At 39.2% G+C, this 26,640-nt stretch overlaps 1 protein-coding gene across 2 annotated transcripts; it reads left to right on the top strand.

The window, feature by feature from the left end:
* Positions 1 to 291: 291 nt before the first annotated feature.
* Positions 292 to 25,611, top strand: LOC119901679 (WD repeat-containing protein 37). Of its 2 annotated transcripts, none has more exons than XM_038717259.1 (14): positions 292 to 454; positions 2,058 to 2,220; positions 8,626 to 8,722; positions 9,536 to 9,631; positions 9,819 to 9,883; positions 13,137 to 13,272; positions 14,887 to 14,958; positions 16,071 to 16,115; positions 16,554 to 16,630; positions 16,723 to 16,960; positions 18,269 to 18,410; positions 18,892 to 19,026; positions 19,694 to 19,808; positions 20,711 to 25,611. In XM_038717259.1, exons 2-14 carry the CDS (start codon positions 2,083 to 2,085, stop codon positions 20,840 to 20,842), a joined length of 1,488 nt encoding a protein of 495 aa, XP_038573187.1. In that variant the 5' UTR covers positions 292 to 454; positions 2,058 to 2,082; the 3' UTR covers positions 20,843 to 25,611. The 2 variants fall into 2 exon arrangements, with proteins under 2 accessions (XP_038573187.1, XP_038573186.1); XM_038717258.1 differs by having other exon boundaries at positions 293 to 454; positions 16,720 to 16,960.
* Positions 25,612 to 26,640: the final 1,029 nt, after the last annotated feature.

The raw sequence follows: 26,640 nt of genomic DNA, 5'->3' as shown, positions 1-26,640 counted from the left end.
TTCGAGATGGCTATCAGATAAAACGATTTCATTTGAGCGTTTCCTTTCTTCAGACTGAGCTACACGTGTGGTAATTCGGCAAACCATAAAATTCCATTAAGTAATCGTCGGATATGTCCAGATAAACTATTGAACCGTCTAAGTGCTGGCGTATGGTAATACCATTGAGGGTAATACCCAATAAAACTAGCCGGTTGTGAGTGAAGTGTGGTCGGAAGCGATGCCACGGCGGAACCAGGTAGGCTTTGTCACTTTCAACATTTGGCTTTTATTGTGAAAAAACGCGTGCCGGAATTGGCTTCGTTATCTTTTGTCACGTAGCGGAGCTCTTAAACTGTCAACACGGGTTCTGGACAAACCGTGCGCTGCTTTCTCACATTTTGAAGAAAATGATACAAAGGGCGACACATCCCTCAAAATCCCGGAATACATCTTTGTATTTGTAGACTTTCTGGTAAGTTGGATTCCATGTTTGGCAAGGTTGTCTTTCCGTTAGCCTATTAGCATGCTTGACACCACCACAGCTAATGAGGATAACGGCGGCTTTGCTTAGCCTACTGCTAAACAATTGCGTTGTAACAAGGCTAACATTTTCAAGACTTGCTAATAACGGGAATGTATTCACTCATAATGTTCCTTTTACGTATTTCGCCCCCTCAATGTAGCACAACGCCATGTAGCGTAAATGTTGTAATCAGTGCCCTCACATCTTTAGGTCACAGTGACAGTCAGCAAGAGGAACTGAGATGTCAGACAAGGCAATTCCTTTATTCAGCAGAAAGAGACATTAACGGATGACAGAAGCGGTGATGTACAGGCTGGCTGGTGATAGAAAAACACCAGATATTTTTGTCTAGAGACCTTAGGTCAGCTCAAGGGTAAGGATTTGTTACAGCTGTTGTCAGGCTCATGTCATAATACAGTATGAGCATCCATAAAAAGTGTCCTGTCATCCTAAAGATTTACATTCACGAAGACATCACTCTCAGGAGATTATCGATTAATCTAATCGATAATGAAAATCGTTAGTTGCAGTTACAAGTAGGAGTGTTAAAGATATTGATCAGTTTTTCTCATGTATCATTAAAATAGAATGAGAACATTAAAAAAGTCATTAACAAGTTTGTTGCCCACATTAACACTGCAAAAAATATTAATGATTTATGAAGTACAAAGATTAGTTGAAAATAATCCAACAGTTTCAAATCATTTAAAAAGCAAAATGCATAAAATATTTACTGGGTTTTACCCATTTAAATGTGATGATTGCTGCTTTTGTCTGTTTTATGTCATTCACACCTTTGATAAAAGCTTTGACAATGATTGTAGATTAACAGAAAATTTATTTTTTTGATGGTCAAAGTCATTTAAAAAAAAAAAAAATCTAAAGTGCCAAAAATGCACTGATCTCAACCTCTCTAATGGGAATCTTTTCTGCTTTTCTTTGATAGTAAACTGAATACTTCTGGGTTTTAGACAACTAAACTCAACAACTTTGAGTCCTGGAGAGATTTGAAGGACAAACAAACAATTAAATTTAAAAAAAAGAATTAATTATGATAATTGTACATTCCATCCTTAAGTTAAATACTTTTTGATAGGACTGTAGACTAACTTGATTAATCACTTAATTGAAATTTAATTCAGATTCATTGTTAGTAAAAAGAATAATTTGTTGCAGCCTTACTAACAAAATGAAAATCCTCACAGTCCAATGTGATGACTTGGTGACTAGACTTTGTGAAGTGATTTTGTTGACCCATAGCTAAATGGATAAGTTATCAGAAGAAGGTGTTCTGAATATTGAATACATTTTTTCCGTACACATTTCCCAGTCCTGTTTCATCTGTCCCAGTAATCCCTCATGTTTCACCCTCAGGTACCCACAGAGGGTTTGCCGAGCCTCAAGCAACACTCTGTTTCACACTCGTTCATTTTCTCATTTCACACATTCACACGTGGAAGCTGCCAAATATAACCACTGCTTATGCTTTCCACGGCCCCTAGATTATTTCAACCAGGATTTCACTTTCTTCCCTGTGATTTTGTACTTTCAGACTGTCATCAGGTTTGGAAGGAGGGATGCCGGTGGAGAGCGGGAGCAGCGGCGCCGCCCGTCAGGCCAAACAGAAGAGGAAGTCCCACAGCCTGTCCATCCGCAGGACCAACAGCACCGAGCAGGAGCGCTCTGGTCTGCAGAGAGACATGCTGGAGGGACAGGTGAAGACTCACTCATTTACAAAAACACTAGGAAAAAGTGCGGAGAAAGTACTTCTATAGTTGGAAGTGTTAACTACACTCCTCCCATGTCTGTCATCATTAGCTTGCTGTCCTGCTGTCCCTGTCTGCACCCATAAGCACTCTAGTTGTAAGCCTAAGCCAATTAGGTTTTAATACACTCGTTTAGAGGACACATAATGGTTTATATTGTTGCTGGCTTCAGCATGGCGCAATTACTGCATGATTACTGTAAGGTTATTTTAACTCAGTGTTTAAAACAGATGGATTCAGAACAGGCTTAGGCATTGTCACTGGTGGATCGGTTAGATAAGTGGTGCTTATTCCTGATTCTCAGGCCCTACCTAGTTTCACTCTGGCCAACTAATAAGGAACTGAATTGTTCCTTGGATGCTGGGTACACAAAGTTATCAGGAAAGATATTAAAGAGCCATAGAATTAAAGATTGGCTGCTTAGTAGGGGTGGGAATCTCTGGGCAAACGATTATCGATGCCTCTTGATGCATAATTTTTTTTTTTCTATACAGCATCTCTGGATAATTACTAAGCATTTAATTTGCACATTAAAATCCTAATAAAACATCTCCTAAGTAGCTTAAAAGGACTAGTTTGCATCCCTAATTTACTTCATTAACCTCAGCTCCTTGGTCCCTCATTTCTTTAACAACCGGTTGTCAGAATCCTCTGAAAACTGAAATATTATCAGGATGTACAGCATGTGTACAGGACAGAGCTGTACACCAGTTTAGTCTAAGCTTGTGCCTGATGTTCTCAACCCTGGACAAGTAGGCAAGTTAGTAATGACATACTAATTCCGCTTACGTTACCTAACAGCCAAAAAACATGCTGTTACAGCTGTTGGGGAAACTACAGACTTTTATTAACAGACACACAGTGACCTACACTGCACGTTTACTACCAGACAAAAACTTACTGCTAATATTTTTGTCCGCTAACTTTCACCGTCGGGCTCTGCCGCTCGCTCTCTCTCATTCGCTTGGCCCCATATACAGGATAGGGAGCTAGGCAAGCATTGAGTGTCACCATGCTCGCACACTGTGCGAGTTAAAATCATTACTTGCGCATTGTTATTAATGACATTTTAGCAGGGTGGTTATTCATTCTGCAGCGGTGGTGTGCTGAATATAGGAGGAACACCGGTCTCTCTGTTATGTGCACGCCACAGACAGTCCAGGTGCTATACTTCCACACATTCCATCTTTTGTGTTCACTCAACATTACTCTATCAATTGACATTTAAATAATCGATATTTGTTAATCGAGTCAGAATCTTCCACATCCATATCGCAATGCATCTAAGAATCAATTTTTTTCTCCCACTCCTACTGCTTAACACTTGATTACACATCATACTTGTAGAATAGGGAAGGTATCTTTCATATCTCCACTTTGAGTATAAGCTCTGTGACATTTGTTGCACATTCCAAAGCCAAAGCTGTTGATGTCATCAAGAGTTACTTTCTCAGACTTGACCAAGCTCATGCAGACCCACAGAAGACGTCATACTCTTTTCACAGGCTCTGCAGTACTCCAATTATAAAAGACAGGTTGCATAGTTTGTTGTGTCATGCTAACTGGAGATCAAGTAAGTATGGATTAACGTTGTCTTGCGGGAGCCAGAACACACAATATCATAGTTCAGTTTTTTGTTTCTGTTGTCCTCTGTTAACTCAAACTCATAACATTTATTGCAGGGTTTTGATGCACTTGTGATGTATTTATATTTTCTTGTTTGTTTTTTTATGTCCTAACCTTGAAGAAAGTTTCATCTCAGCTAAAAGTAAAAATTTAAAGTAAATTTGAATTTGCACAAATGTTAGCATGACTGTTTCAGCTACTAAAGTTGATTATTAAACATACTAAAAGTAGTTGAATAACAGCTTTTCCATTTATTCAGGGTCTGCTTCAGTCAAACTCCGAAGCTAACCTGAATTAATTAGCATTAAGGTATTTCTTTTGAATTATTCCTGGAACTTTTATACAGCAAGAGAATTTGGACACTAAACCTCAGTTTAAATTCCCTGCAGTCAGGGCCCGTGTAATAAGGTGCTACTTTCTTACTGAAAAGGCAATGGATGTTTCACAGTAGGAAAAACACAGGTGTAAATAATAACATTATGGATGACTGAAAACCATTTTAGCTGCAGTCTTACTGGGACCCTTGACTGTAACAGAGGCATCGTTAGAAGTGTCATGTCAGAAGTGGCATGTCAGAAGTGGCACCTGAGTGTCTCATGCTATGAAAAGTCAAAAATGTTTGCTGTGAAAAAGGCACATTATTGAAAATGAGACCCCATGGTGCACGTATGGGAGGTAAAACCTACAGTCCCACTTGGCCTGTCTCAAGGAGCTATTTCTAACCGAGCAGACGGGGTAATCCCATCCTCATGACTTATTGTTTTTTCACTCTGGTCCCTTTTGGTCCCAGTCCTCTGATAATCTGGAATCCTTCATGAGAATGGAGGTAAGTTTCAGGTGTAACTAAAAATTAGTGTAGAGCTAGCTAGCTTTAGTTGTATGTGTTTGGTGTAGTTTAGGTTTGATTAGTATTTAGAGGTGTGGTGGTTCTGGAAGTGATTTCTCTAATTTGAATCAACAAATCCTTTCTCCTTAAAATGTGATATTCTAGATGTTCCAGCAACATTTGAGGTTCAGTCACGCACACAGCAGGTTTTCTTTTGCTAGTCTTAAGAGGACGATAAGTTGACTGTATTTTGTAGCTGGTGCAGTTACATATATCATATAACACATAAATGAGGGCACATTACCCAAGATCACTTGACTCACAATTCTCTTGTTCATTGGACGGTCTAGTAACCTGAGGTGAGTTCAATCTCAAAACGTTTAGCACCGGTTTGCAACGTTTTCGGATTGAACGATATGTTTCCTTGAAACGTTGTGCTTATAATGACCCAAGACCATGTTTACAATATGACCAACTCTTAATATTAGTGTAAAAGTATTAGATAGATAGAACATGAATTCATGTTTTCTTTTCAGTTAAAGTTTGCGCTCCACCTGGATAGAAACTTAACGTCAGAGGTGCATACCACTTATAGGGATACTCCTATAATTCTGGTGTGATTCTCATATTTTTGTCCCAACATGTGGGCCATGACAACAGAGGAGCAAAAGCCTCGTAACAATCATCGCTTGTGGAAGTAGTTCTGTTCTTACATGCAGCTCGCTACGACTAAGTAGACTACTACTAGTTTGGAGCAGCGAAGCTGCTGGAGCCCTTCTTTCTTCTTTTTCTCCACTAAAAGTGGGCAGCAAAAACTGATCAATGAAAACTCACCAAAATTGGCAGGTAGGTTGTAAATTCCACCAACTACTCAAGCAAAATACAATACACTCATAGACCTCATGATGGCGCTATTACGTTTTTGCAATTATCTCGAAAAAGGCTTCGTTTAGAGTCAAACTTCTTTCATTATTTTAATCTCTGGATTCAGCTGCATCTTTGCTTCATTGGTCTTCTGCTCTAAAATCATCTACGGACGTCGCTTATCAAAAGTTACTTACGTTTCTGTTCACTTTTCTTTATGTACAATTTTACATAAACGCCCGTAAATCAAAATTGGCTTAATCTATTGTAACCAAACCAACTACCAAAATCAAAACAGACATTCTCTAGATTGCAGCTATCAAGTGTTTCAAAGAGTTCAGATCAGTCAAACAGTGAGTCTGCAGTGATACTCAGTATCTTGCCATGAACTGACAACACACCCAAAACCAGCAGAATGATGAGTGATTTTGTTCAGAATTTTCTCACCAACATCTTGACAGTTGTAAGCGTTTTAAGTTTAAACTGACAGAACTATCCGGGTCAGGCACATGTGACTTCACTACCTCAACTTGTGAGAAGGTGTGTGGAAACAGCCTCTCACCAGTGGCTCAGTCAGTAAGTCACCTGCTCTGAAGATCTGAAGTTCCAGACTTCAAATCTCCAGGTGACAGAGTCAGACTTGCTGACAATGGGGTTGTTCAGATCATAGTGAGTCTCTACTTGATTTGGATCCTGTGACACTTTCTTCTTTTTTTTTTTCTCTGCCAAAAATAATTACCATGGAAACACAAAATGTTGCAGGTGGGTTGAACATTTCACCCAGTAGTCAGGTACATATAATGACACTCTCTGATCTCAAGGCGATGCTGTAAAAATCTAAATTCTGTCTTCACTTTAATCTCTTAAGTCATCTGCACCTGTTCTTCTCTGAAAATGTCAAATGTAGCGTTTTTCACGACTTGCCTGGACCCCGATCATTGCCTCTTGCAGCTATATTTTTGTTTTGTTTTTGGGGCTTGTGCTATTTGCACTAATCAAAGTTATTCTTGCAAGAGTCTGTTTCCCAGATCTCTGTACTGGATGCAGTGGAGAATAAAATGTTTTTATGACCATAATGCACACAAATATGGGAAGAATTTGCTGAAATGACCATTAGACCTGAGTGCAGTGTTACCCGTAAATCCATGTGGTTTTGTGTTGCGTCCCGTAGTTGATTGGGATAATATTTGTCGTGTGTTATAATAAACAATGCTACTGAACAGAACATTTATTTTTCAGGCGTCTGATTTCATATATTTGGGTCATTACTCTCACATAAACAAAATCAAACAAGCAAATGCTACAAATACGTTTCTCTACTCTCAATATCTTCATAGAATGAGTCCCACATCCATTTTCAACCTATGCCAGGCCTGCAACATTCGTATGTCATTGTGTAACCCCCCCGCCCCACCCACCCCGCCCCTTATGCTGCAGCCTTTCCTCTCAACTATCCTGATCCCACAAACCTTTCTGCTGCCAGCGCCTGCCTGTGAATGCTAACAGCACACTTGAATGGTTTCTTTAGAAAATATAGCTGCGGGCAGCAATTCAGCCCAAGAAAGAGTGCATTATGCAAAGTACACTCAGGTACAAAGAGGGCTCCGCACACTGAGCAGTTCCATCATGATTGGACAAAGCTTTGAGGAGCGATGGCCCACTTCCTGTTTGTGTCTTTGCTGCTGAGTCAAAGCAAGACTGTCTCTAATAAACTGTGTCTGTTGCAAAACTGCGGAGATGTTAAAACTATTGACTGACTGCTGTAATAGACTTGTGACTCCATAAGCAGGACACATCATTTCAGTTTTAAGTAAGTATTGATGTTTGTTTTGAATGGGGTTTAAATGGGTTGAAAATTACATTCAGTCCACATGCAAATTAATTATGAAAACATCATTTGTAGTAGAAATAGTTTTTTTGTTGCATAAAGCTTATTATTATGAGTTGTGGTCATCACAAGAGGACTTAGTGTAACTTTTACTAGTAAACTAAATGACTGTCTTGCTGCATGCAGCAAGCCTAAAATTCACTTTAAAGTGATGAGCTTCTTTTAAAAGCATTTGTGTGCTTGCATTGAACATCTCCTGCTCTTTACCCTATTGGGTAATCTCATGATCCTGAGATGGTGTAATATATATCTAATAATTTGGTGCATGTCACACCACAAGCAGTATGTGAGTTTTGAATACTTAAATGAGACTCTGTGTATAATTAGTTTGAACATATTCAGAAGTTGGTGCTCTGTAACCCTCATTCTTTCCTTTAATGGATTAATTCCTTTCAGTAATATGCTTTGTATAAAGGCTTGTTGTGTAGGCTTCCAGAAACTCACCCGACTCTCATCAAGTTATTTTTTCTGACCCTGTGATTTGTATTTATTCAACAAGTTGAGACTTGGTGGGTTTTCTTTAAAAGGCGTTTTGCACATCAGCAGATAAGCATTTGGTATGAACTGCCAAGAGATTCGCTTTCCAACTGTGACCTTAGTACTTTGTCTGTCACCTCTTTCGACCTTTATATTCTTCACATGTATGCCCTTTTTTCAGCCTCAATACATCTGTACACATACGGCTGAAACAATTAGTTGATTAATCAATTAGTCAATTGAGAGAAAATTATTCTGCAACTATTTTGATAATCACTTAATTGTTTCAGTAATTTTTCAAGAAACATTCACTGGTTATAGCTCCTCAAATGTCATGATGTGCTGCATTTCTTTGTCATAGATAATACTAAAATACAACATACTTGGGGTTTTGGGCAGATTGTCAGATAAAACAAGGAATTTAATGCCACTTCACACTCTGTGAATTTATAACAGGTATTTTCACTATTTTCTGACATTATATAGATAGAACAGCTCTTCGAGAAACTCATCGGCAGACTGATTGATAATGAAAACACTTGCAGCCGTACACAAACACTCCAACTAGTCCTCTACTCAGTATTTGAAGTGAAGCAGCAGCCTCACCCAGCTCTGCTCAGTGATGAACCCATGTTTCCAGGTGGTTTCATGCTCTCCTTTTCTGTCCCTGCAGGACTCCAAACTGCCTCTGTCTCTGAGGAGCAATCTGCTGGACCTGTTCAGTCAGATCGAGAGGGAGTTTGAAAACCTCTACATAGAAAACCTGGAATGTAAGTTGTCATGAAGGCAAAACGTATTTGTTTTGGTTTTAACTGTGGTCTGCTAAACATCACCGTAGATAGAGCCAGTCTACCTAGAACAGCTGGAGGCTTCTGTGTTTATGCACTGTGCAGATGGACGGGGACAAACTCCTGCTGAGTGCCTCGCTGGACAGCACTTTAACTGTAATTGTTGAATTTTTCCTAGTCTTGTTGGGGTGTCAAACACAGCTTCTATTTTTCTACACAGTGTACTCTAGGACTGCAAAACTCCATTGTTTTTTAAATTCAGTAAGACCATTTTAATATTTTTAATTGGCATTAAAGAGCAAGGATACATCTATAAATGATTATAAAAGTCGGCCATCTCTCCTAAATTCAACAACTATTTGACTTTTTCATAAGAATGAACATTTGGATTTGGTTTTGCAATTAAAGTAAACAACAATTGCTTAACTTAGATAGAAACTGATTTATCCCATTACAAGCACAAACATCAACATGGTGTCAGTCCTGTGTCTCGCTCCAGTCTCAGAGGCAATTGCTGGACTTTTCAAGCTGAATAGTTTCTCTTGGTGATCTGCTCGTGGAACAAGTATCTTATTGACTTGCTAGCCAGCTAACATTTACACACAATGTTTTGTTTTTCTGACCTGAGCCTCTCAGGTAGGTTTTTATAAGCACAAAGCTCCTTCTCTTCCATGGCAAGTAACCTGGTCTGAACATGGTAGCAATGATGGCAAGGAAACCCGTGCTGTGTTGCGGTGCAGAGTGCAGTTGGTTACTGCTGACAGTATTTTAACACATGACCTGTTTGACTCTCAGTACGCAGAGAAATCGAAACGCTGAACGATCGTTTGGCTGCAGAAGGACAGACTTTCGAAGGGGCAGATTTAGCCAAAGGAGCACTGAAAACAAAAGGTGAGACACATCTCATATCAGGGCCATGGATGTTTGCACTTTAAGTGTACTAACTATTTGAAATATTGTCTGTATGTCTTTATGGATTACTCAACTCCACCAAAGTAAATTCTTTTTTTATTGCACTTTTTTTTAGTTGTTCTCTTGTCATCATGAGTTCATACCTTTTAATTCTGACAATCCACAGCGAGTCATAGCACCAGCCAGCTGTCACAAAAACTAAAGACGACCTACAAGGCTTCCACAAGCAAGGTAAATACTGTTTTATTTTTCCAGGCCAAAAAATGAATATTATCCAGAAATTTGTAAATCATTGTTGTACATATTATACGTATTATGTTGAAGCCTGCCTGTGTAGGTGTGTGTTTTAGATTTTTATCAAAGCATTGTGAGGTTTGAGAAAATGTTGATTTGAATCAGTCTATTGACATGTACAGTATCATGTCAGTGTTTCCCATCAATAAACGAGACCATGGCAGCCCGCCACAGTCTAATATATTCCGTCATAGTTTCAAAATGAACCGAAAATATTTTTACACATCTCATTATAACATTACAGACCTGTAATGTGTTTTGTGGGCGCTGCTGTAAGCTTGCACGCTCACACACTTTGGTATCTGACTCGAGACAACCACTTTTCTTTTGAGGTAACTATTGTAACATTAACAGTCTTTCTGTCACTCGTTTGTGAAAAGGCGATTAAGCTAGCTAAGCCTAAATTTGAAATGCACACGTATTCATGCCTTTATGGTAAATCTACTGAAATGGACCAGAGCGAGCTGACAGGCAGTTTGGTAAAGTCTCTTAAAATCCTGTGGGAAACACTGCATGTAGAGTAGAATACAAAATGTAAAAAAGACTGAATTGGTAAATTAGCTTCATTGTTTTCTAGCTCCTTAGTGTTTGATCACATGGCTTTAGAATGTTAAAGGGAAGGACTGCTGTCTGTTTTGTTTTTTTTACCTTTTTGCTCGTAGCCGCGCTCAAACTCTTGCCATGCCAGAGTAGGTGGATCCCGCAACTTCAACGTAACCAGTTGGGAGTTGTGGGGTGGAGACTCATGGGTAATTTGTTGATTTCTCCCCCTTGTGTGCCAATATGCATGAACAGCCCAGCCAGGGGGTCGGCACTCCCTCCCCCAGAGACTTGGTCATTCAAATGTAGGAGTTTGAGCTTTTCTATCAGTTTCTGTGTGAGATAAAACACAACTTTATTGTCTCACTAACAGGCTTCCTCAGTTGCACCACATTGGTTTTGATTTGGCTACTTATTGGCATTCACATAATGGTACACTAAGGAGACATCTTTAACACGAAGCAGTTGTTACCGCAAAATGCTTTTTGTGCCTTGATTAATAAAATACTCAAGGTGGATGAGCATTTTTTGGCTGCTTTATATCATTGCTCAATGAAGGCGGAGTGTGTGGTCTGCTGGAAAGTGCTTCGCTCTTTCAGATTTTGTTTAGTCTTTTTTTAAATCCTTTTAAGATCAACACTTTCACTGTGACTTTCACTGAGATGTGAGCACACTGTTAACAGAAATGCATCAGATATAGTGGCTTTAAAGAAGTCGGTGCAAAAAAACACATAGACATAGAAACACATTTTCACACTGCTAGTTGTGTCTAGCCATCTAAATATAGTGTGTGTTTTATTTGCTTAAGGTTATTGGTTGGTTAGCCCAACCAATACTGGATTTTGGAAGCTGATACTGATATTTGAGAGTTTGAAAACCTGCCCAAGATATAGTTTGTACTGAGAGGGACATTTTACAGTTGAAAAATAAACGTTTGAGTGTTTTCTGATGGACAAACTATATAATGGAGACACTGTTTCTAAAATAGCTCAAACATATCTTTGGCATTTCTCTACTGACTATTCTTATTGGTCGACATTTTGCTGCAATAAGCTTATATCAGCTAATATTGATGATCATAAAGGAAAATAAGTGCTAACTTTTGCAAGGCTGAAAGTCCATCCTGATAGCTGATTTATTGATAGGAAATTAATTTTAAAACAAGCAAAATCTTGACGTGGCTCTAGCGGACTGCACACTGAAGCTTCAAACTGTAGAGCATTAACTGCTGGGTGTGTTAGATTCACTGCCCAGCCAGTTACTTAAAGCTTATTTTGCGGTGCTTTGCGCTTCTTTTATTGGTGCATCTGTGTTACACTTAAACAAGGCCATCATGATTCTCCGTACAACAGAAGACTCACATATTTCTGCTCATCCAGAGTCAACATTTGACTAACTGTCACATTGTCACACTGCATTTACATCATATGACAAACCATAACTGAGCAAAATCATGTTGCATTTACCATGAATGAAACAAAAGCCATGCCGCTTTACATCGATGTGTTTTACAAGAGAATCTGCCGTGCTGCTTGCTAACAACCAGCAACCACTGGTTCCCACAATGCTCGGTATCTTTCATCATATCTGCAGTGTTAGTTTTTATCTGTTTGATAACAGACAAAGAAAATGTGAAGGATGTACTTTTCAGATGAATGATGTCATTCTTTATGCTCTCCTGCTTCCTTTCAGTTGGAACTTATTTAGTGGTCTATGTCCAAAACGAACCAAGAGTCCAGTTTGTATCATCCCCATCTTTAATGTAAACACTTTGAGCAAACTTTGATCCAACTGATGATAATTACTGATCAATTTCTGTCTCACCATAACTCAGTATTTTTTGCCCCCCTCTCTAGATTGTTCTTTTCTTTATTATGGTTTTGCATTTATAGTAATCCTGGTATGATAAATGCACTATACTACTGATATCTAATGCGTCTGCATTTGTTTTGATACCAGATCTGGGTTGACAGGTCATTGATGGTGTTTGTTTTAAAGCACTTGAAGCATCAGATGGCTGGGGTATACGACAACCCCCACCTAGCATGTGCTCAGACGGGCTTAAAACAAATACCAATAAAGGTTGTTGTGTAAAACATCTCAAACCCAGGACTGATATGAATAACGCTGTTGTAAACCAAAGCTTCTTAGCCCTGGCATACTACAAGGACCCTGCTGAGCAGCTACAATGTTATCTTCAGTTCTGCAGACCTGCTTCTTCCCCCCCATCAGACCAGGGTTCCTACACAGCTCTGGAAAGTTCTGGAAAATTAGAACTGGATCATTTCCAGGCCTTAAAATGTTTGGGAAATGGGGAAATTTTGAGACCCTCATATTTTAATGTAAAAATGGCATTCTCCTTTAAAAAAAATAAAGTTTATGGATTTGATGCAATTTCAGCGACATTTAACATTAAGGTTACTATTTAAAAAAGAAACCGTAATCATCTCAAATGATGACCAGTGTTGTGTCTTAATCACCCAAAATGACAACTTCCAGTCCTCAATTTTACCAAAAAGTCTAAATAACCCCTCAACAAAAAGATGTAGAAGATGCCATTTTGAGAATTTAAATGTGTATGAACCCTGTTAGGTTCAGTGTGAGGCTTAGATTTCCTTCTGTGTTAACGTGAGTTTGATGTCGGTGTCAGATTGTGTCCAGTTTCAAAGCAACCACGTCCAGAGCAGTGTGCCAGCTGCTCAGGGAGTATGTCGGCCACAGAGATGGCATCTGGGACCTGAGCGTCACCAGGACACAACCTGTGGTTCTTGGTACTGCATCTGCTGGTATGTCACTCTTTTTCATCTGCATTTTCTTTCCTGCAATGAGTAAATTTCTCCTCAAATGTCTTTTTTCCCCAGGCTTTCTATTTTGTATTTGGCTTACTCTTATGTTTTCCTTGATTAATAAAATACTCAAGGTGGATGAGCATTTTTTGGCTGCTTTATATCATTGCTCAATGAAGGCGGAGTGTGTGGTCTGCTGGAAAGTGCTTCGCTCTTTCAGATTTTGTATTTTCTTTTTTAAAATCCTTTTAAGATCAACACTTTCACTGTGATGTGAGCACACTGTTAACAGAAATGCATCAGATATAGTGGCTTTAAAGAAGTCTGTGCAAAAAAACACAGACATAAAAATATATTTTCACACTGCTAGTTGTGTCTAGCCATGTAAATATAGTGTGTGTTTTGTTTGCTTAAAGTTTCAGATATTACTCTCTCACATTTCTGCCAGAGATTTAGCCCAACCAATACTGGATTTTGGAAGCTGATACTGATATTTGAGGGTTTGAAAACCTGCCCAAGATATAGTTTGTACTGAGAGGGACATTTTACAGTTGAAAAATAAATGTTTGAGTGTTTTCTGATGGACAAACTATATAATGGAGACACTGTTTCTAAAATAGCTCAAACATATCTTTGGCATTTCTCTACTGACTATTCTTATTGGTCGACATTTTGCTGCAATAAGCTTATATCAGCTAATATTGATGATCATAAAGGAAAATAAGTGCTAACTTTTGTTTTCTGTATCTAACACCTCTTTATTCTACTCTCTGAAGGAAAATGTGTATTTGTTTCTTTCTTAGATTAAATAGCTTCTCTCTGTTTTCACAGTGTCATTGCTGATAATGTCAATGTCCCTTTTCAGAGATGTATATCTTATTTTCATTTAATGTCTTATTGAGCCGAGAAAACTGTTAATTTCATGCTAGATTTAAAAGGTAACTTTAAAAACTGGTATTTTTCAACCTGAACCAGGATTCTTGTGGGCAATTGCACCCCGTCAAAGTACATCCACTAAAGCACTTGTTTTTATAAGTGTCTGACAACATTATGGAAGTAATCCCTACAGAGAGAGACCTTTTCTTTTAAGAGTAAGATCCGTTTTGTTTAACCAAAAAAAGTTGCCAGATCGGTCTTGTCAAAGCCACCAGACTCCTTTGACAAAAAACATAATTTTACCTTTCTGTCTTGGTTAGTATGTGTAATTGTGTGACTTTGGTGTTTTTAACCCTTTAAAACACTGAATTACCGAACAGAAGACCTGCAACTCCTGTGTTCTGAAAAAATTACTGATGATGATTTTGAAAAGAGTGATATAATTATCTTATATCAGTAGCAAAAACAAGCACTTTAGTAGATGTATTTTGATGGGGTGCAATTGCTGTTTTGCTGCTGCCAGCTGCAGCATGCTCGCTCAATACTAGATCAATTTCAAAAAATATTGTCCCAGTTAGTCACATAGATACAATAACACACTGTATTCTGTACAGACCATAAACAGTCAAACACCTCTGTATGCATCTGATATGCACTGTAAAACTACTGTTGAATGTAGACAGTAGTAAAAATGCTGTAACTCTAAATTGTGTTTTTCTCCCCATAATGTGTGAACAGACCACTCTGCGATGCTGTGGAGCATTGAGACAGGAAAGTGTCTCCTCAAATATATGGGCCATCAAGGATCAGGTAGTTAAGAATTTATAGTCCATTTATAATAATAGATCTAATTAAATTCACTAATACTGTGCTCATAGACAGAGCCTCTCTTCACGACTATTCCACACTATTTTAAATTAAAAATATTCTTAACATACATTAAAACAACATGTTTGCCAACATTCTGAACTGCTGAATCCCAGTTTAAATCCCTACCACTCAGTATTATAAAGTTGTTGTGAATATACACTGCTAAAAAAAACCTAAGGGAACACTTAATCATCACAGTATAACATTTACATTTATTCATTTAGCTGACGCTTTTATCCAAAGCGACTTACAGCTGCTAAATATGTCAGAGGTCGCACGCCTCTGGAGCATCAGATCGCTGACCGGAAGCTTCCCGCTCTGGAGAGGTATATCCTTGGCGGGTCGCCTCCAAGTGCTAGCCAACAGTACCCCGACTGCTGTAAGGGTACCACGATGACTAATAAACTACCTTGTACCTTGAAATCCTGGTACGTTACAGCAGTCGGGGTAAGGTCTGACCTAAACTTTTGCAGTGAGCTCTGGGTTCATCCTGGTGCAGAACAATGCCCGGCCTCATGTGGCCGGAGTGAGTAGGCAGTTCCCGGATAAAGAAGACATTGATACCATAGACTGGCCCTCACGTTACCCAGACCTGAATCCAAGTGAGAACCTCTGGGACTGTCCAGGAGCTCATTGAAGCCCTGATCCAGGTCTGGGAGGACACCATCCGCCATCTCATGAGCATGCCCAGAAGTTGTCGGGAGTACATAGAGGCACGTGGGGGCCAAACACACTGCTGAGTCACATTATGAGTTCCCTGGATGAAAGTCATCAGGTTGGATCAGCCTGTGATTTCAGTTTTTTACTCAGTGTGATTTTGAATCCAGCCCTCAGTCAGTTGGGGGTTTTGGTTTCCATTGACTGTTACATAATTTTGTTTTCAACAAATTATACAATGTACAGCAACGATTTTGAACTATTATGTTCATTGAGGTCTGATGTGTGATTTAAGTGTTCTCTTAATTATTTTGAGCAGTGTAGTTACAGTACATTAGTAGGAAACAGTGTCTGTTATACCCTGATGTAATACATCTGTGTTTCTGTCTCACCAGTCAACTCCATCAAGTTCCACCCCACTGAACAGATGGCTCTGACAGGTAATGATCCAAAACTAAAACATCCTGGAAATCCTCGTTGGTAGCAGCCTCATCAGTGGTTTTCTGCACATGTATTTACCGCAGCAGCTGCTCTCACAGCTGCAAAAATACAATCAGAATGAAATCTTGCAACCCTAACTGGCAATGGGTGCAAGATTGAAATGTCTGTCAAAATGAGACTGAACATCACATTAACATTTCAGAACACGTTATTTTTGTTGGCCCTGTTACCATAAGCAATGTTTTAATGGAACTTGTCAATTATTCAAATTTATTTTTAAATTATGTTGTTTTACCCACGTGTTTTAGCCACAAAGTATCACTGTGGACACAGATGTTGGACTGCCTTTACTCTGACTCTTTTGTTGTTTGATAGAGATTTTGAAGGAAGGGTTGTCCCGATACTCTAACTTTTTGCCGCATCGCTCTCCTCCTCAGCCTCTGGAGACCAGACAGCTCACATCTGGAGATACATGGTGCAGCTGCCAACTCCACAGCCTGTTGCTGATATCAGTGTAAGTATTAACTGCACTACGTGTGAAAGTTTTTTTTGAGTTGTTCCTTTTCGTTGTTTCTGAAACTTCGTCCCGCCCTCCCCCGACAGCAGCAGACACCCTGCGAAGACGATGTTGACTTTTCGGATAAAGATGAGGCCGACGGCGAGGTTGAGGGTCCAAACGACTGTCCTTCTGTCCGTGTGGCGACCACGACTCTGCGTAGCCACCAGGGTGTGGTGATTGCTGCTGATTGGCTGGTGGGGGGCAAACAGGTTGTGACGGCCTCCTGGGACCGAGCCGCCAACCTGTATGACGTGGAGACCTCAGAGCTGGTCCACTCACTCACTGGTAGGATGAAGGAATTATTATACTCACATAGCCTGGCCTACATGTGTAAAACACGCATCAAAATCACTTCAGGCCTCAACCTTAAACATTTTTGCAACTGGCCCCACCGGGCCTGTGGGTTTGAAACTTACTGGCCCGAAGACAATTTTTACTGTCCCTCCTTCCAAAAATGTTAAATTGTTTATTAAATACATCCTTGAGATAAAAAAACTAAACAAAATGTAATTACAGTTAAAATTATAAAAAATAAAAAGGTTACCAAAGCAATTTACTTTGAAAACAAAACATACTCACAGACTCAAACATGACGTGCTCTCCTGCTGACAGCCATTTATGAAAACTGTACACAGAGCAGCGGACACGAGTCGCCTCTATCCTGATGAACAGGTTGCCATGGTACCGACCTGTCAATCACAAGGTAGTCCCGTCCAAAAGCATACGCTGCATTATCGTCTATTTTCCCCTAAATAGCCATACCATACCATAATATACTAAATGAACATCATGCTGTGTTGAAGAAGACTCGACTGAGACTATAAAATCATTTAAAACTGTTTACTGAGATAATGAATCAGCTGAGAAGTAGCAACATTTTACCATTCTATCTAATGGAAGTCGCCCCCTGCTGGCCGTTAGAGAGAATGCAGCTTTAAGAAATAAAATTTGACAACCTCTCGTCACATAAACTACAACTCTGGATTGGACATCGGTGTGCGCCAAGAGCTGCAAAACAACTGCAGGATGTTGAGTATAATTTTTTTTTTAATTTTTTTTTTTTTTTTAATACTAATGTTTTTGCTAGTTCTGTCCCGACATTATGTTTTACTGGCCTGGGCCATCAGGCCACCGTTATTGTCAAACCCTGCACTTTATTCTATGCCTCGTTCAAACACTGCCAGAAATAAACCGTTTTCACTAATAAGATCCTGTAAAAAACATTAAATCCTGAGAGTTCATACTCCTGAAGCTATTAGACATTTGAATTCTACTCAACATTGGGGGGTTGAATTCAGCATAATGCAACAAGGGCAGGATTTATTTTTTTCAGTATGTCAGTTATGGCAATACTGATACCCCCACTCTTAACAAGGGGGAGGGGTTTGTTTAGCAGCAAGTGAGCCTTAATCCCTGGGGTCATTCAGCTGTAGTATATCTGTGAAATACACCAATCTGTTGCCAGAAAAATGAGGTTGCAGAAGATACGGTGTAGTTATGAAGAAAACAAATGTATAAGGAAGCAACGGAGAGAGTGTGTTTACATCGTGTGTGTGTTTGTCTGTGTGCGTGCGTGCGTGCGTGTGTGTTCAGGCCACGACCAGGAGCTGACCCACTGCTGCACACACCCCACCCAGCGTCTGGTGGTCACCTCATCCAGAGACACCACCTTCAGACTGTGGGACTTTAGAGACCCGTCCATCCACTCTGTCAACGTGTTCCAGGGACACACTGAGTCAGTCACATACACATCTTCTCCAATTTCCATATCTAGTAATTCTGTTTTGTACATTATGTTGAAACATTTATATTTTTATTTAAAATAATTAAAAAGTCTCTATGAAGCTTGTTCATAAAGTTTGTAATTTTGTATTTTTGGAAGGGTGTAAAAAGCCATGACTTCAGCCTACACCTTTTCAGTTAGGCTATAATCCCTTAAGACATATTTTTCAGTATTTATTTATTATAATTAAGTGAACAAAATCTAAATCTACTGAAATTTAAATGTATGTTTTAATTTGTGCAACAGATGATTCTGTTTAAATATAAAAATATTCAGCTGAATGCTTGAGTATATGTATTGAATACAACAGTATATATAACTGTGGTTAGAACTTGCTACTGATTCAAGAAAGAAAACATCTGGAGACTGACACGCCCTCATCTTTTCCTTCAGTGTTAACAAACCTGTTGTCTTGTCCCGTCCCTCTTTGCAGCACGGTGACGTCTGCTGTGTTCACGGTGGGAGACAACGTGGTGTCTGGGAGTGACGATCGAACCGTTAAAGTGTGGGACCTGAAGAACATGAGATCGCCCATAGCAACCATCCGCACTGACTCTGCTGTCAACAGGTCTGTGGGCTGTAAACAACTCAGCAACAGATGTATAGCAGGTTATATAGCATCTCCAGTGTTTGTATTTGTGTGGCGATGGCCATGGAGAGGAAGCTAACCAGGCCAGTGCAGGATTTTATACAGTTAATGATCATAATTAAAGATCTTTTGTTATTTGGTTAGATAGTTGTTGTAATTGCGTTGAATTTTCATGATAACAGCACTTTGCAAACAACAGAGAATTTTAAAATAACTCTAGCCTAATAATAAAAACAGCAACACTCTGGTCCAGTTTGACATTTATTCTGTGAACCAGATGTAGGTTGGAAATAGTGATAAAACAATCATTAGTCCATCCACAATAATAATTAAAAATATTTGCCAATTTTCGATTTTTTAAAATGATTATTTTCTCCTCCTTTCTCCTTTATATAATTGTAAATCAAATACATTTGGGTCAGACAAAACAATTTGACGATGTCATCTTGGGCTCTGGGGAATTGTGATGAGCATTATTCAGTATGTTCTCACACTTATATTTGTGAGTTATTATTAGATCATGACTATACCAGCTATAAAAAGAGACATTTATTTCTCTTGGAAATTGTTGGAAATGATTATGGTCAGAATTCATAAACTGAAAAGAAACCTCTGACCTCTTTGGTCCTGCTGCTGTTGTGTCCAGGATCAGCGTGTCAGTGAACCAGAAAATCATCGCTCTTCCTCACGACAATCGGCAGGTCCGGCTGTTTGACATGTCCGGGGTGCGACTGGCTCGACTCCCACGAAGCAACAGACAGGTCAGTCAGTAGGAAGTGCCTCGGATTGGCCCCTCACAGCTTCCATACACCCATGTTTCCTTTTATTATGACCTGAGTTCTTGCTCTAAAAAAAGAGACTTACCAGTGACATGTTGACTGACTGCATACTGCTGTTTTTGAGGTAAGCGTCTTTTTTTCTTCTCCAAAATGAATAAAGTTTTGGATTGGCTCAGTATATCCCCAGTTCATAAATCATCAGATCATCAATTTGAGGCTTTACTCTTTGAGGCTCTACTTGATACGGTAGCAAATCTTCTAAAGTTGATATAACTTTGTTTGTTTTTGTAGTAGTAGTAGTAGTAGTAGTAGTAGTAGTAGGTTGGTGGTAGCAGGAATAGGGAAAGGAAAAGTCAGGTGTTTATCTTTTCTTTGATGTAGTTTGGTTATTAAACTTCTTAATTATTATGCAACGTTTTGATTTAGTTTAAACACGTAGAAATCTTTTACTATTGTTGAGATTTATCTCTTGCAACGTGTGATGTGAATCTTTCTAACTGACATAAAATCTTCCAAACGTTTATTTTGGTGTTTCTTGTTCTGAGTGCTGAATCAGGTTTTCCATCCTGAGTGCTCCACTACTTGACAACATTTTAAATGTCATGGCTTAAAAATGGTCAGAAATTAAATACAATAATGGTGGCAACGCACCTGCAAGATCTACAGTTTAAAGTCTAAAGGCAGAGATCTTTGTTGGAAACCAATAAAGACAAAAAACGACGAAAACACAAAATAAAAAATAGAGAAACAAATACATACAAGCCCAAAAGATTTTGTATTTTCTCCAAGTCAAAACTCAATATCTGTATCTCATCATTTGATCACATAATGCATGTCCTTGTCTTCAGTGTTTAACAGTCACTGTGTTGTCTGTCGTTGTTCAGGGTCACCGGCGTATGGTGTGTTGCTCCGCCTGGTGTGAAGACAACACCTCGTGCAACCTCTTCACATGCGGCTTCGACCGGCAGGCCATTGGCTGGAACATCAACATCCCCGCCCTGCTGCAGGAGAAATGACCTCCTCCTACTGTCACCTGACAGTGAAACTCCACCCAAAGTTTGTCTTTGGAATGTCAAACGCTCACATCCTGCAGGCTTAAAAGGTGGCTGTAAACAGTTTTGTTTCATGCTTTTTATTTTCCGTGAAAACTTGTCACTGATGTCATTCGAGCACTGACACAATGACAGACTTTTAACAGCCGTCTTTTGAGTCTACAGGAGGTCGGTTTTTGAAAGCCCCCTGAGGTCTGGCCTCCCCCAGTCTGGGTTGCACAAAAGAAAAAGGACTTGCGCTTGCTGTCTACTGTATCTGTCACGCTGTCTAACTCACCACCGCCAATATACACTGAACACATTTGTGTGTTTTTTGCGTTGAAGCGATTCCTCACCATCTTATAGGGAGGGGGGGACAATCTGTGTGCCACTGATGAAAAAAGCACAGAGACGTAACATGGGAGGTTCTTCGTCTCCTTTTGTTTAAAAACTAAAAAGCAGAAAACATTTTGCTGAAGAGTTAAATAAGTGACATGCTGCACGTCTCTGCTTGATGCTGCTTTAAGATACAATACAGCAAATCTAATCTGTGCCACTAACAGCAGATTTATGTTTGGACAAAAACAACAAACTGATGCTTTAAAGGTTAAATTCACTAGTTTTGTATAATCAATTTTGGTGTCTAGTGCATTTCAGGAGTTAATCTGTGATAATTTGCCATTTAGGTCCTACTTTTCCTGATTTCTGTGATTGGTGCCATTTAGGTTAGCTGTTTGTTAACAGTGTTGAAAAGTGGATTTTTCCTTGAGTTTCATTGTAAAATGTTTTGTTTTGCACCCGAGATTCGCAGCTGATACCCATAATACCATCAAACAAAACTCATTGGACAGGTGACAACTTGACTTTAAACGCGCCTATCATATACGCGCCTATCATTAGGTGTTAAATCTCATTTTGGAATGCAGCTCTCGTTTGTCACAGCTGGGTTCTGCTCAGAGTCTCTGTGTGATTCAATAATGCACCTTTTCCAAAATACCAATAGCTGTTTTGAATTTTGTTGCTGTTTTTAGAAAAAAAGAATGCAGCTTCTGTACATAGTCAACAAAAATTTCCCAACAGCGAGGTAGGATTGTTGTCTGCACAGTCAGACACATTGGGACCTAACCCAAAGGGGTTTATGGTCCTATGGCTGATAAAGAAACTGAAATTGGCTGGTTCATCTTCTTTGTAAAAGAGTAAACCCTCACCTGTGCTGGCAGTGGTGCTGTGTTAGTACTACGGTTGTGCTGCTGTTATGTTGTTGGCCCTCAAATTTTCACCATACTGGATGGCTGTCAGACTGATCCTGAACATTCACTTTTACGAGAAACCTGTTCTCAAAATCTTCTTAAATTAAAAATGGCAAAGGATTTGTTCCGCGCTCACTGACTGGAGAGCTGCCACTGGTGGCTGGAAGCTGTACTGCCACATTAATTATTAAAACAATGGTCAAATTAGTATTTAGTCTCAAAGCATGCAAAAGTAGTCAAGAAGTCACTATTTATTAGGTATTTATGTTGATTTCTCTAGCAGGTTACAATTTCATGTTTTAATAGCAATTTATGAATTTTGTTGTTGATCTTGTCTTGATGAAAAATCTGAAAATCTCCTTACGTAAGTGAGGTGAGCTCTGAACTCTTTGTATTAACATTTGGAAAAGTAAGTGAGCTTCTTTCTGGATCTGGATTGTTAATCTTGTGTCTTTTAAGCTCCTGTAAAGCGGACAATGGGTGTCACCCACTGTTGGCTTTAAGTCATTAACAGAAGAAGCAACGCCTCCTAATTCAGGAACACATAAAGCTTATTTTATTAAGTTCTTATAAAGATCAGCTCTAATGTTACATGTGATTTAGAAAAGAGCAGAGTCGCTTAGAGATGAGCCTGGCTGAGGGGGGGAGGAGCTAAAATGCTTTTTTAATAAATCTTGGTTGAGTGACTGAAATGTTTTGAGTTCAGTTTGAAAGCCATCCAGGACCATGATACATAAAACACAGGAGACAGTCCTGTGTGAGGGCTAGTATGTAGTCAAATGACTGCCAAGTGAAGCTTTGAGCCCCTGAATTTGAATCTGCACCAGTACAGCTTGTCTCCAGGGAGGAGACTGGGGTTTTCTCCCAGCACTGATGCTGGTGTGGTCTGTGTTCAGTTGGGAGATGTTGGAAACTCCTCTTACATTGGTCCCACATGTCGGCTTCTTCTCCTGTGTGGAGGCTTTAGTGTTTTGGGTGTGTTCTTTATTGACCTACACTTCTCCAGTGTTGGTCCCAGTTGTAGGGTTTTCCTCCAGTATGACCTCCCATGTGATCTTTCATGTGATTGATCAGTCTGCTCACAGTTTTGACGTCTGGATCTGACTGTGTTTCTGTAAAGCCATGAACCATCCACTGTGTGTCTTCCTGCCCGGTTGACAGTTTATTGTTAGAGGATAATAGATGTGTAGACATACGGGGCTTTGCTTTGCACCATCTAAGACTTGGAAAGGTGATTTCAGTGTTTCTGTATGTATTCAAATGAAATATTTAGTCTCGTAGAGCAGCACCTGTTGAAATGGTTGCTTGGCAGGGCTGGGTACCCAGACATAATACAGACAGAATACACATTTTTTTAATGTTAATTTTTGAGCGACTCTAACAGCCCCTTTCAACACTTTTCCGGGGATCAAGGAACCTTTTTTAAGAACTTAGGAACCTGGGCCGATGTTCCTAGCCTGCAGAAAGTCCCTGCTTGAGGTGGTAGTACTATAGTAGTAAACTATAACGAGCAACACGATGGGAAAAATGATTTCTTAAAGAAAGCCATTGTTTGTTTTAATAATGCTAATTTACTGAATATTCACAGTTCTAAAGATGCAGGGGACATAAACAGGAAAACTGAAAAAAGGACTTATTAGTTCCTCAGTTTAGTTTCTGGTGCTTCTTAGTTCCTGGAACTATTTGGTCAAAAGGGGGCTTTAGGGAGTTTGGTCAACTAGTATGTAATGTTGCTGTGTTTAGTAGAGTCAGGCAAATTATTTATACTCAATATAATATAATGATATCTGATTTCTTTCAACAAAAAAGGGATTCATTTAAAACTGCCTTCATGTTCGAAATATTTAGTAACTGGTGTTGACATCTTGGAATGCCCAGCCCTGCTGTTGAACCAATACTTGACATGATTGTACAAAAAAGCCACTTTCTTTCTAGTTTATCGCAGTGCCCTTTAGTCATTATTGTTGAAACACTGTTTTGGGGATTCTGTCTGTGTCACATTTGTTATGGTACTTTTAAAACTGGTGAAATCTCCCAAGAGTGTTGTGGTGCGTTTGCTTTCACCTGCTTTGCTATTACAGTGCCACTAAAACACTCAATTGCACACAAGCGAATGGGAGAGGCTGTAGTGATGTGTGTGTGTGTGTGTGTGTGTGAGAGAGATGATTTCACTCTGTTACGAGAACAAAGTCTGTGTGTCTGTCTGTACGGTGATACCAGTTAACGTCTAAAAAATGTGTCGGATGTTGTAATAACAGGCAGTTCACGTTTCGACTGCTGTACAACTGTTGTACTGCTGTTGTACTCTTCATGCCTTACATGATGAGCAAAGTAGTTTATTCAGACTAATTGTTTCTAAGTCCAGCTTTAGGTCTGTGGAGCTCTTTGCTGGTTTGTAACTTAAGTGTTTATTGAAAAAAGCACATTGACCTGACGAACACGTCTCCCCACAGAGGGTAAAAAGCACATTTTTGTGGATACCCACAGTTTTTTATGTGTGTACATTTGGTAACACTTTACAGCTGCCTTTTTGCACTGTATTAGCCCGATGAGATGTATTTCTAACAACAGAAAGTAACACACCATGTTTGTTAAAATAAAATTGGATTTTGAGGTGTTAAAACAGCATCATTACATTGAAGAGATTTTCAATAATCTTACAGTGCTTGTCAGAAGGCAAATGTAAAGTGGTAACCTCCTCTTACTTCAACATTTGTATCATGATAAACTGTAATATATTAAGAAGGTAGCCGATGTGGCTGTAGAGTTTATTTCAGCTGCAGCAGTTTTATTAGCCTTTATAACTTTGACGACATGATCCTGCATTTCATTTGTTTTTATTTTGTTTAAATCAGATTTATTGTTCCTGATGGATGATTTTAGTTTATCTGCCAAATGCTTAACATTCAAAAAAAACTGAGTTTGTTTTGTTTTTCCAGGGATGGCGAATGTAAAACAAAGTTTGGCATCTGGCTAATTATAAATTAGACCACTTATGTGCTTTTTCCTAAATTAGTTCTAGAAAAGTAGTCCACCCTGGTTTAATTGACAAAACATTTTATTTGTATGAAGAAAAACTTTGAATGTGTGTGTGTGAGTATTTGATCCCCAGTTTATCCAATACTGTTTTTCTTCCTTAAGGACAGTTTAAACAAGTTTCACTGCACTGAGCCACTCTGCTGCTGTGTTCATAATTCACCTGTTTTAACCGAATGTTCAGTCACTCTGTTCACATTGTCAGTCACAATGAAAGCAGATCACATCATCACTGAGCACCGGCCATCTCAGCTCCACCGTCTTGAAGCCTTGGTAAACTGTGGCTCCTTGGTGTTAAGTGTTTAGTGTGATCACAATGGTTGATGTAGAACAACAAACGCTACAGCTCAGTGCTCAGAAGAAAAAAAAATGACAACCTGTTGGCAGCAGTTTTGTGGATTATAGCTGTGTGATAAGGAACAAGCATCTGCTTGTGAAATCAAAATAAAACATTTGTGCTGTTTTCTACTTGAGTGGTTTTTGGGTTGCATATTATTGTCTTGGCAAAAGATTTAGATTCATTTCACTGAATGCTACCTGCCAGTCACTGCAAATGTCTAAAGGTAAAATACATGTACAAAATGGCAGAATGTTTTAATGTAACAGCGGCTGTTGAGTGTTTGAACCCAACTGGAAGGAAGAACACGAAATTGAATGCTACTGTAACTAAAGAAAACTGAAAAAACAACAAAAATACTCTTGAATAAATAAAAAAAATATCTTGTACGTGTATGTAAAACTTGTATGAGCCCCAACTACTTCAATTAGTAGCCTATTTAGCTGCCTTTAAGAAAAACAAACAGTAGAAATATTTCTGGTGTTTACTGCTTCGGGTGCAGATGGAAGATTATTTCTGCAGATGAGAACAGTCTCAAACGGAGCTGAGGAGGGGAGGGTTGTGTTAAACTGAGTAAAGGCTTGATCAGTTCGTAACCTTAAGGGTTTTATATGCGGCCCAGCCATATACTACATTTTGACCTGGTCTTTTTTTTTTATGAATTATGCAGGAAGTATTTTAATACAATACGAGTCCACTGTAAAGTATCTGGGTACACATTACATTAGAATTTTCAGCCATGCTGCAGCTGCAGAAGATTTGACGAAAGAATAAAGTACTACAGACGAAGAACCACACCAGGTATTTATTTTCAATGGACCAACGATGAGCTGGAACTGTTACTGACAGTAACACAAAGTAAATACAGCAAATGCAAAAGTATGAGTGTAGGCTATAAGTGTTATTTGTACAGTACAAAATATTTTAATAAACATAGTAAAACTAAAACTCAGTAGCACTGTGTTTTTTGCTTTGCATAACTGATGAGACCCAATCAGAGAGCCAAATGTGAGCGTGTGCGTCGTTCTAAAGTCCTCTGTTTTTGACCGTCGGCAATAAAACGCTACCCAGAGCTTTAAAACGAAAACGAGGTCAGCAGCGTTTTCAAACTTCTCCGTTTTAGGTCTTCGGATTCACCGTTATAGCCTGGATGGGAGGTG

Source organism: Micropterus salmoides, unplaced genomic scaffold (assembly GCF_014851395.1).
Source record: "Micropterus salmoides isolate LMB-PRFRI ecotype aquatic unplaced genomic scaffold, ASM1485139v1 Ms_hic_scaffold_14, whole genome shotgun sequence".
NCBI classification, from domain to species: domain Eukaryota; kingdom Metazoa; phylum Chordata; class Actinopteri; order Centrarchiformes; family Centrarchidae; genus Micropterus; species Micropterus salmoides.
The sequence above is the reverse complement of the archived record's forward strand: the minus strand, read 5'-3'. Positions and strand labels throughout refer to the sequence as shown.